Source organism: Zingiber officinale, chromosome 8A (assembly GCF_018446385.1).
Source record: "Zingiber officinale cultivar Zhangliang chromosome 8A, Zo_v1.1, whole genome shotgun sequence".
Classification (NCBI taxonomy): Eukaryota; Viridiplantae; Streptophyta; class Magnoliopsida; order Zingiberales; family Zingiberaceae; genus Zingiber; species Zingiber officinale.
Window position 1 is genome coordinate 37994753 of NC_056000.1, and position 12150 is coordinate 38006902.

The following is a 12150-nucleotide window of genomic DNA, read 5'->3' on the forward strand; positions in this document are numbered from 1 at the left end:
TTTTTTTATAAAGACTGAAAAGACGCTTCATTGCTCCGGAGGCAAATAAACAATATTAAGACTTTGACTTATTGTTATTACATGTGTATGCGTTCATATTATTGAAGTAACAAAGTCAATGTTTTTTTGAAAAAAAATTAAAAACACGCTCTGTGTCTTAGTATTTCAAAAAATATATTTTTTCAATGTTATTGTAAATGTAACAGCCACTAAAATTAGTTAAAATATTCAAAATTAGTAAATAATTATAATTAATATTATTCAATATTGGTCAAACTTGCTTAAATATTAATTAAAACTAATTAATTTAGTCAAAATTGCTCAATACGAAGAATTTTGATTAAAAAAAACAAAGTTAATCAAAATTATCTATAACAATTTTGATCAAAGTTGCTCCATGTTTTAACAATTTTAGAGAGCGGTTGAAGCAATTTTTGCGAAATTTACTATAATAATTTTTTTTGAAATATAAGATGCATTTTTAGTATTTTAAAAAATGAGATATTTTTTAAGAATAATGAAAATAAAAAATAATTCTCCGTTCATCTTTTTCTACGTTTGTTCATCCTATAACGACAAACAAAAGCAATTATATAATTTTTCATTTGTTTGACTTATCTTTGCCGTAATGGCCCCACGTGGATGGGACGTTCGCAAAGAGAATGGGTCAACTTTGATTTCAAGTCATCTTCAATTTTTCTTAGAAGACAAATGCTGACCCTTTTAAAAAAATTATATCCCCATCAAATCACAGACCGGGTAGAGCTGGGTTCAAAGTGCAGGCGTGGAGTTTAATCAATACAGCATTGACTAAGAGTCAAGTCATCGGACGGAACACGTTCCTTACGTTCACCGGAGCCCAACGAAAAACCCGTTCACACACACTTCCGGTCCGCATCCTGAACCGGTCCAAGCGGGTTTCTTATTTTCGAATTTGTTTAAAAATATATAAAGTGTTGTGTTCCAATTAGAAAATTAATTAGATAAAACAGTTTAAAAATCCAAAAGAGAAAAAATTGTTCGGGTCGACTGAACCGAAGCGTTTCAAAGTGTCCGGTTCAAGTTGGAAATGTGGACCAGTGTCTCTCTGGAGACGAGGATGCCTTTTCCTCTCGAGCTTCAACTGCGCGTCTCAAATTGGGGCTCTTTCGAGGAGGGAGACTGGGGTTTTGTGGCTGCTCCAAGTTCTGTCTCTTGCTTCCTACGCTGCTGATTAGGCGTTTTAGGCTTGTTCTTCCCTTGCTGATTCCGTATGTCGATTGGTTGTCGTTGATTGTGTTTTGCTTGATGTTCTAGGATTTTTTTTAAGGTTGTGCTTCCTTATTTATTGATTTATTTATCGTTCAGTTGGTTTTCGTAAAATCTCTTTAAAAAGATTTGCTTTTTATTTGGCCCTTCTTTATTTATTGTTCATGGCAGAGAATAAGTGAAAAAGTAGTATCTTTATTGTGTTACTGATAACCTAATTATGCATACCTAATTCAAGCTGTAGACTTTCGTGTTACTGTGTGAGCTATCTTGAGATGGATTTTGATCAGTGTTTGTGCCTCTTTGTGTTCCTCGCTGTAATATGTTGCTGCTTTTGTATGATTATAATTTCCAGTATGTCCTGTTTGCTCTGATGGCGCATTTGATGGGCTGAATGGATGTATTTGTTAATTTCTAGGTTGTGTGATCTCTCTGCTGTGCATGCTTGAGTTTAGTCCTGCAGGATTTCCTAGCTAACAATAGTTCATACGATTCTTGTGCATTCCAATTTTATATGTCAGCAGAAGACATTTGTTACATGGCTAGTCCTGTCTAATGGTTAGGTGTTATGTTGTTTCTGCTTCTTCAGACCTATCTTTTTCTTATTTGCTTCACTATATGAGGTACAATTTGTAGTTTGAAAATTCCCTTATACAGGATGAGATAGGTAGAAGTTAGTAGAGTAGGTATTAGTTGTCACTTGCCAGAACTTAGACCATACTGTTGAGACTTCTTGTTGTTGTCTTCAATTCCTTTAGTACTTACACCTATAAGAGTAATATTAGGGCTATTGCAGGGTTTTCTAGATTTTGAATGAAAAATGTGAGGCAAAAAAGAGATTCTGATATGATCAATGCATCTCCATATAGCAGTTTTTTTTTAAAACTCAGTTATACAGGATAAGAAATATGATGTAAGAAGAGTAGGTATTAATTGTCACTTGTCAGAATTTAGACCATACTTGGTGTCTTCAATTCGTTTAATACTACACCTATAAGAGTAATCCTCAGAGGTTGTTCAGGTCAAGATTTTGAGTGAAAAGGTGAGGCAAGAATGGTATTTTTTATATGCCCAATGCATCCATAGCAGTGTCTTATTTATTTATTTATTCTCTCACAAAAAGCGTTGCTCTTTATCTTTTGGCCAATTTACCAATTCATATCATTTTTAGAATTTTCACTCGGTCGTGCCCTAGTTTCGTAGGGTTATCAAATCATGCCACCATTCAGTTTTTTGCAATGTCCCTGTATCCTGTGTCCAACAATCTGATTTTCTTCTTCTTGACTTAACTAGATCAAATCTCAAGTTTACCTTTTGGCTGATTGTGATTCTAGTTGATTTAAAACATTTTAGTTGACTCAAATCGAAGCTAGTTGAGTCAAATTTTGTCGGTCGACTAAAATAGATAAGATCTACTTAAACGATCAAATCTTTAAATTTCAAACAAGAATTTAGTTGATTGCTCAGTCGACTCAAATCATGAGCAAGTTGTTTCCATATGTCGACTAAATTACATTAAGTTGATTAAAGTTGAAATAGAAAACTTTTGTTTGTTAGCAAAATGTTTTTAGTTGGCTATCAAGTTGATCGTCAATTGACCATTAAACTTGACTATTCTTTTGACTCATTCTGCTCGTCAAGGCTTAAGTGAACTTAACTGATTTCTCAGTCGACTCAAATCAAAAGCATGTTGTTTCCATCTATCGACTAAATTATGTTAAGTTGAAATATAACACTTTTGTTTGTGAGCAAAATGTTTTCAGTCAGCTACCAAGTTGGCTTGTCAGTTGACTGTCGAACTTGACTATTCTTTTGATTCATTTTGCTTGTCAAGACTTAAATGTCCCTGGAATACCCTATTTTTTGGTTGAGTGCATGATTAGGTAAAGTCTATTCAAAAATCTCTTATAATCTCTTATAATCTCTCACATCTCACATGGCAAGAAGTCTTACCTTTGTTCTTCTTCCATCTATTAGTAGTTGTTTTCGCGTATGGGGCTTCATCCGTCTATCAAGGTTCCAGTCAACATTGATTTATCAAGACTTTTTGTTGCCAATTTTTGTGGAACTTCTCCATCCACCAAATATTAGTTAACTTGGCCGACTTGGACTTCTCCGTACTTTTTATTGCTAATTTTTGTGGAACTTCTCCATCCACCAAATATCAGTTAAATTTGACCTACTTGGACTTCTCCCTACCATTGCACCTGTTGTTACCCATCAAATTTTTTGCACCTGCACAATTAATAAGAAAATTAATAAACACAACATTAACCTAATTTAAACTTTCGATCATTTAAAGTATGATTGCAGTTGCACCAACGGTACCATTCTAGAACATCCTTAATAGCTCCAAACAAGTCAGCAATCTAATTATAGAATTAACTTGTTGGGTGTAGAGATGTACAAAACCTTATTTGCTCAATTAGCTGATTTTCATTTTGAATTGAAATTGTTTGCATGTGAGTTCATTTACATTTGAAATGTGGGTTTGGGGATTATCTGTAAAATTGTCTTAGTCAATGCAAAATGAGTTAACAAGCTGATTTCAGAATCAGGAGTTCATTTAAACTTGAAATGTAGATTTCACAACTTATTCCATCCTAAAATATCTGAAGCAACCCAAAATGAGGTAATATAATGATTTCAAAATCAACTTGTTGGGGGCATAAATGCACACAACACTCTACAAGCTAGTGAGTTTGTTGATTTATCTTGGGTTGAAACCTTCTAAGTGACTTCATTTATGCTTGATGTTTGGATTTTAAGATTTATCCCGTCCTAAACTATCCTAAAAATCTGTCAATAAGCTAATTTCAGAGTCAACTTGTTGGGTGCATAAATGCACAAAATTCTTAACAAAATGAATTGACTAATTTTGTGTTGGGAATCTTGCATGTGAATTCATTTACACCTAAAATGGTTTTGAGGTTTATTTCATACTAAAATGTCCTAAACACTCCAAAATGAGTCAACACTCTGTTTCAAAATGCTGAAATCAGCCCGTTGGGCACAAGGTAAGAGTAGATAGGAAAAGAAAAAACTGAAATTGGGTGTGATTTGGTAAATTTGGGAAACTAGGTTGCATCTTGTAAAACAATGAAAACAAAAAGGAAAGATGTGGTAAATTGCCTGTATCATTTCATCGCTCAGTTGTATTAGATGGTCTTTCTGGAAATTGCTGCGTAGTTTATTAATCATTTGTTGTCTAGTTTTATTTATGATGTCATTAGTTTAATGTTGTTCTGGAATCTTCTTGAGCAAGCCCATATGGAAACACCATAGTTTTGGTATATTGGAAGTCTACACTAGGGATCGTTCGTTTATATAGATATTTGTTGCCTTATCTAAACTGAATTCTATTTTTCATCATGGTACAGCTGAATAATGGTGAATATATTAGTCCTCTGTCTCTCTACTTAGCTATGGAAAAGGGACTAAGAAGAAATTTGCTATCTGTGCCCATGAAGTGTAGACGCTTTGTTCCTATTCTTCAGATACTAATTTGGTTTTCACTCAATTATATATGTTATGGTACTCTGACCGACATTGAATGCTTAAGAAGGTTCAGGGGTTCTGTAAACGACCCTCAACACAATGTATTTGATTCGTGGAATTTTGACAACACAACAGATGGGTCTATATGCAAGTTTGCTGGTGTTGAGTGTTGGCATCCTGATGAAAGCAGAATCCTCAATCTTCATCTTTCCTACATGGGACTCCAAGGCCAGTTCCCATCGGGACTTGAGAATTGTACGAGCCTGACTGCGCTTGACCTATCGGGCAATAACTTTACTGGATCTATTCCTTCTGATATTGACAAAAGGGTACCTTTTGTCACTAGGCTTGATCTTTCATTCAATAGTTTCTCAGGTGCAATTCCTCCCAGCCTTTTTAATTGCAGCTATCTTAATTCCCTCAAGCTCCAGCATAATCAATTGAGTGGACTGATTCCTTGGGAACTAGGCCGCCTCGATAGGTTGACAGACTTTGATGTTTCTAACAATCAGTTAGCTGGTCCAATCCCATCATTTGAACATAATATTCCAGCAATGGGCTTTTCAGGCAACCCTGGACTATGCGGACGACCATTGGGTGGATGTGCAGGGAGTTCAAAGAAGTCCAATCCTGGGGTAATTATAGGCTCAGCTGTGGCTGGCGTTGTTATAACCGTCATTATTGTTGGGGTGGTTTTGTATTTTTGCATGCGGAGAATGCCTATCAAGAAAAAAGAAAAGGACCTAGAAGAAAACAAGTGGGCGAAGTCGATAAAAGGAGTTAAAGGTGCCAAGGTAAGATGAGAGTACTTTTATTTGAATGAGCTTAAACTTTTTCTAGGTTTGCTAAGTTACGATAGATATGGCTTGTTCTCTTTTTTGTTCTGTCAATATTTGAAGTCTAATGGTGATTCTTTTTCTTATGCTTAGGTGTCTATGTTTGAGAAATCTGTGTCGAAGATGAAGTTGAGTGATCTCATGAAAGCAACAAATGATTTCAGCAAAGATAATATGATTGGTGCTGGTAGAACTGGGACTCTGTACAAGGCAACACTTCCAGATGGCACTTTTCTTGCTATCAAAAGATTGCAGGACTCGCAGAAATCTGAAAAGCAGTTTGTATCAGAGATGGCAACGCTTGGAAATGTTCGGCATCAAAACTTGGTTCCACTTTTGGGTTATTGCATTGCCAAAAAGGAGAAGCTCTTGGTTTACAAGTACATGCCCTTGGGGACCCTCCATGATCAGCTGCATGATTCTGCTTCACAAGGGAAAAGTTTAGAATGGCCAACAAGACTGAAAATTAGTATCGGTGCAGCAAAAGGAATAGCTTGGCTTCACCACAGCTGCAACCCACGCATTCTCCACCGAAACATTAGTTCTAAAAGCATACTCCTGGATGAAGATTACGAGCCCAAAATCTCTGATTTTGGACTTGCAAGGCTTATGAATCCGCTAGATACACATCTCAGCACTTTCGTGAACGGTGAGTTTGGCGACCTAGGTTATGTAGCTCCCGAGTATTCTCGTACGCTAGTTGCAACACTGAAGGGTGACGTCTACAGTTTCGGAGTAGTACTTCTTGAATTGATCACTGGTGAAAAATCCACTCAAGTTTCCAAGGCTTCAGAAACCTTTAGAGGCAGCCTGGTGGAATGGGTAACCTCTCTCACAAATAACTCTCTTCTTCAGGATGCGATCGATGAATCTTTAATTGGGGAGGACAACAACAGTGAGCTGTTCCAATTCTTGAAAGTTGCTTGTTCTTGTGTTTTGCCTGGTCCCAAGGAGAGGCCTACCATGTTTGAAGTATGCCAACTCCTAAGAGCTATCGGGGAGAAGTACCATTTCTCAACGGGCGATGATATTCTCTTTCCGGTCCCAAGCACCGATGCTGAAACCCTCGAGGAACTTATCGTGGCGAAGTAATATATAAGTTTGGCAATCTATTTAAGCATTTCTTAAGGCAGCAAAGCAACATTTATTTCGTGCCTTAATGGAACTTAAAGTGGCCTTGTAGATCAAGTTGTTTCAAAGGAACTTAAAATAGTATATGTAAGTAAAAAATATGATGATAATCTCTTCTTTCTTTTTTTTAAAGATTTTTCTCTGGTATTTCTACTATTTCCATGTTTTTGCTGTTGTGTTTGTACATGAGTGGCAATCTACTACTACATCTCCCTAATGGCGCTACTCAATTTAACTTGAACTGTTTACAGTGATCATTGATCATTCAGTTTCAAGTTCTTACTAGATGAGCTGATTTTTATGTGAATTCTCTAAGAAAAAAGCTTTGTTGAGAATCATTTTGTTTTTGAGATTGTATTAGTGGTAATGTTGCTTCATTTGGATTTTCAAATAGGTAATTTGATAATTTAAATGCTTAGACTTTGCTCGACTAATCCTCAAGGTAAATGATTGTTTTGGGTCTCAACTATTGAAAAGCTAAAAATTGTACAATTATTTTTGTGGTTTATAAACTCAACCAAACTTTGCGGTTTGACTATATCTCTAATGTGTAATATATTTAGATAAAAAATTAAAATTGCCTTCTTTTTTATTCATATCGTGAAAAAGTATCTCTCTTTTAAAAATGATTAAAATAAAGTTTTATTTATAATTTAATATCAAAAATATTTTTTTGTCTTTCACTTTGGTGTTTGGTATAAAGGAGCACCATTCTAGTTTAGACTATGAATTAGGTTATCAAGCCGTCGTTTAATATTTTTGTGATTAAATTTTGAAAATAAAAAGGAAATTTGGATATAAAATAAGTGGTGAGATGCTTTTTAAAGTATGCTTTTAAGTAAAGGGACAAATAAGCCAAGCTTAGTTAAATTTAGATGTTTAAGTTTATTTGATAAGGTAATCAAGTTAAATTAAATTGAGTCTAAATAAATTAAGTTTTTAAAATAATTATTTAAACTTGGTTTGATTTATTTGTAATGAGTTTGACTTGAATTTGGTTCATGTAGATGTTATTGAGTTTTTAATTCAAGTATGATTTAAGTTGGATTAATTTAGATGTTATCGAGCTCTCAATTCAAACTTATTTCATTTTTAAAATTTTTACTTATTTAATTGATTATTACGTTTGATAATTAATTAATTTTTTTTATTTAGTATGTTGATAAAAGTTTTATTAATAAATATGATTTACGAAAATTATTTATAAATATTATTCATGAATCTTAATAAGCTAAATGTATTCAAATTTATTTATTTAATTTAATGAGTTATTTAAACTTATTTATTTAATTGACTTGTGGATTGAATAAATATAAATAATTTCTTATGAGGACTTCTATAATAATAAGTTATTATTGGTGGACTAATAAGGTGGAATTGAACGCCTTCAATGCCTTTGACCTTTTTTTTATAAATAAATAATAAAAAATAAAATATTATTTAATAAAGAAATATCTCACCTGTTGCTGCATGTTTATTTTAAAATTCCAAATTTTAAAATAAAAAATTTAATATTTAAAATTTTAAAAATTTAAAATCAATAAATAAAATTGTATGACGATGTATATTTTAAAATATATTTATTTAATAGGATTAATTTTAAAATAATTTAGTGGAGTATGAGATCCATAAATAATGAGTGTTAATATTAAAAGAAATATGATTAAAAGAGATATATTGTTATAATGAGTATGTGATAGTGGACTTCATACTTTTTTTTTATGAAATAGTGAATGCCATAATGAAAGTGGGTTGTGGATGTTTTTTAATGAAACACCATATATATATATATATATATATATATATATATATATATATATATATAAAAGAAAATATTTAAAATTGACACAATTATAATAAATTAGAAAATTAATTATTATTATTTGATTTTTTTATAATAAATAAGGAATGATTATAATCTCTATTAAGATATATATAATGCGGTGATAAGAAGGGCCCCATCCTACAAAAGATAACTGGCACGGTAGAGGTCAAAGTTAAGACGGACAATGCTCAGATATCTTTGATCGATCGGGCGACCATGCCCTGACCAGAGAGAGAAGGTTTCGGTCAGATCCCGTGTTCGACACAGGTGAGGAGTCAAACGATCGACGCTTAACGAAAGAAACGATGTGCAGAAGCCGAACCGAACGACTTCTCCGCTCGGCGAGGCAGCAGGGCTAGCATTGGCAGAGTTCAACTTCGGCCGAGCGGCTACCCCGCTCTACCGAGCAGCAAGACTCGACATTGACAGAGCAGAATTTTGGCCGAGTGGACGTGACACAAGCATAATAGAATTGCGGTCGAGCGGACACACGCACAGGAGTAGCGAGGTTCTTGCCGACCGGATGGGACACCAAAGCGGCGGAATTTCGACCGAGCGGCCAACCCGCTCGGCCTAACTGTACACTCCCTCTGATATCCATCGACATCCTTTAGGAAGTTAGTGCCGCCGACATCGGGCATGGACAGCCAGAAAATCGTCCGACGAAAGCTTCCACTGTCACTTCAGAAATATGCTCAACCTTTTGCAATACTGTGTCAGAGACACTTTACTGACAAGTTTTTTCAGGAAAACTTGGGGAAGCGTGTCCGCCTTGGGGAGCATGCACGCGCGTTACAAGAGCTCTATATCATCGGCAGAGGTATGCAATATTCACTATTTACGCTACAGTCTTCTTGTTGCTCCACCTTATACTTCATCGCCGGTGACTGACTTGAGCGTCGGAGGGCTAACACCGGAGACCACTTTCTTGGCTCGACGTTGATGTAGTTTGTGTTGTAGGTCCGAGCGAAATTTATAGGTGGTCAATGGAAACATCACATCTCTAATTTTTCATCTCTTCGACTCTCGAACAGGACCCATGTCTGATTCTATAAAATTAATGTTCTAAAATTAATATAGTTTTTAATTTAGTCTCTTGTGCCTTATTTGTTAAGATTTAATTTTTTTTCAAAGGCATCTTTGACCAAAACAATAATAAAGACTGAGGTCCCAATTTATATTATAATCATGAATAAATTATATTATTCAAATCAATAAAAATAATATAAAATATTTATTTATTAAAGTGATTGTATCTCTCTAGCTAAAGAATTAAATTATATTATATAATAATTTTTAAAATGTACTATCTTTTATAAAGTGGGTCAATTTGCATATTGATCAAATAGTGTAATATCATTTTCCAAATATTTGTGATAATACTTTTGTAGTATTATCAGCTCAATTGAACAAATGACTCGATGGAATTTTTTTGTCAAAAATTCAATTAATGTTTATTTTTTAAAAACATTAATTTTCTTTGCCCTTGAGCAACACTCTTTCTTTCTTTTCGTTGTTTAGAAAAAAAAAATTAATTGTATGTTTGTTTGATTTATCCTTCTTTAATTATTTTTGAAATTGGAATTCCTCTCTAAGAATAGAATATTGATTCTTTATGATTCTTTTTTTAATATATATTTTTTTTCAAAAAAAAAGTAAGGTGCAAAATGAAAAAGTACCCAAATTATTGTTTTCGTGGAAATTTCTTTATATTAAACAGTAAAAAAAACCTCAGAACATTTTTTTTTTTTAAAAAATACTCTTATAGTTGCGTAAAATTAATATAATTTAATTAAAATTATCATATGACGAACACTATTATATTAAATATTCTTTATTGATTTATTTAAACTATTTAACTTATTTTAATTAGCAAAATTAATTTAAAATTATTATAACAACTATATATATAATAATTGCTACCATAATTTTAAATTGAATTAAGAAAATTTAAGTAATTTTAATAAAGTTTGAATAATTTTAATTAAGTTGATAAATAATTTTTTATACAAAGTGTTAGTTATTTTGATCAAATTGATCTAAAAGATATATTGAGTTGATTTATTTTAACAATGTTAGAAAATCGATATTTTATCGAGATATTTTGACTTGTATATCTTTTTTCTATTTATTCATTGTAAAATAACGGATAAACGGTTTAAAAAAATTCATTTGTGATCAATTTTTTGAATAATTTTTTATTTGTTCAAAATTGAACAGGACGAGCTTTCTTTTCTTCGTCGTCATCAATCTACCTAGTTGGAATCTCTCCCATGATGCCAACAAATGACTTCGGACGACCTCACTTGCCATCACTAACAGCAAACTCGCGATTGTGAGTATACTAGCTTATGGTATGATGGTTAAAATATTAAGATTATTATTTAAAATTTTAAGGTCAAACACGTTTGAATATATATTTTTTTTATCTTTATCATCTGCACTTAATGATTAGTAGTCATTTATAATTTATTTTTTCTATTTTAATCTAAAGATAAATTAATAGAGACACTGAGACAAACAAATTATTTTTTACTACATAAATAGACTTGCTCATGGTTACAAATTCATAAAATATTCGATTCTCTCTAATTTCTTTCAATCTTGTCCTTTTTCAGATTGAAATTTTAAATTTCTTCCTTCCAATCCATACCTACCTTAGCATTAAAACACCATCAAATTCCCCTAAAATTTCTCTATGCAAACTTAGTTTTGTCCTTGGATAAAATTTATTCTTACTCTTTACATTTCAGATAAACTTTTCTTTACTCTAACTCTCTTTTAATTCTCTAGTGCACACCAATTTATCTAATTATCTTTATAATTTTTAAATATAAAAAATTTAAAATAAAATATAATTTCTCTTAAATTCAACATTATTTAACTAAAATCTATTATATTTTCTATCAATTGGATAACTCTGATAAATTAGGAATCAATTGGCAATCGATTGATTTATCGTAAAGGAACAGAAGCCCTTATTATTTTTTATAGGTATAAAAAATCTAAAATGAGATGTAATTCCTCTTGAATTCAATACTATTTAACTAGAATCAAATATATTTTCTATCCAATTGAACACGATATTTTTCTACCTACCAATCGATTGTGAGTCATACCAATCGATTGACTTAGGTTGAATCGATTGAGAGCTTAAGTCAATCGATTAGTATGAATTTCTAATCGATTGATCAGGGAGTTATATATGATCAATTTGATAGAAAATATATTAGATTTTAATTTGAATGTACTAAATTTAGGAGGAATTATGTCTTATTTAGACTTTTTTATTTAGAAAAATAAAGATAATTAGATAAATCAATATATATTAAGGAGTTAACTAAAGAAAATTTTATATCTACATGACAAGAACACATTTTTTTCTGACCTATAAACAGAATTAAGTTGAGTTTAATTTGCACTTAAAACAGAGCTCCTTTTTAAGCTTTACCAAAATGTTCTTTTTTAATTAATTATTTAAATATTAGAATATATCAAATTTTGATTTGCATGGAAGATTCATATCGTAAGCGCTACTTGTTGGTGCAATTAGCACCAATGATTAAACTTAAATTTTGATGAATGATAAATGAATTAAAGTTAGATGTAGTG

At 32.2% G+C, this 12150-nt stretch overlaps 1 protein-coding gene across 4 annotated transcripts; it reads left to right on the forward strand.

The window, feature by feature from the left end:
• Positions 1–1045: 1045 nt before the first annotated feature.
• Positions 1046–6873, forward strand: LOC122008535 (probably inactive leucine-rich repeat receptor-like protein kinase At5g48380). Of its 4 annotated transcripts, none has more exons than XM_042564292.1 (3): positions 1046–1184; positions 4629–5540; positions 5676–6873. In XM_042564292.1, exons 2-3 carry the CDS (start codon positions 4674–4676, stop codon positions 6672–6674), a joined length of 1866 nt encoding a protein of 621 aa, XP_042420226.1. In that variant the 5' UTR covers positions 1046–1184; positions 4629–4673; the 3' UTR covers positions 6675–6873. The 4 variants fall into 4 exon arrangements, with proteins under 4 accessions (XP_042420226.1, XP_042420225.1, XP_042420224.1 ...); XM_042564291.1 differs by having other exon boundaries at positions 1085–1309; XM_042564290.1 differs by having other exon boundaries at positions 1086–1250.
• The last annotated feature ends 5277 nt before the right edge of the window (positions 6874–12150 follow it).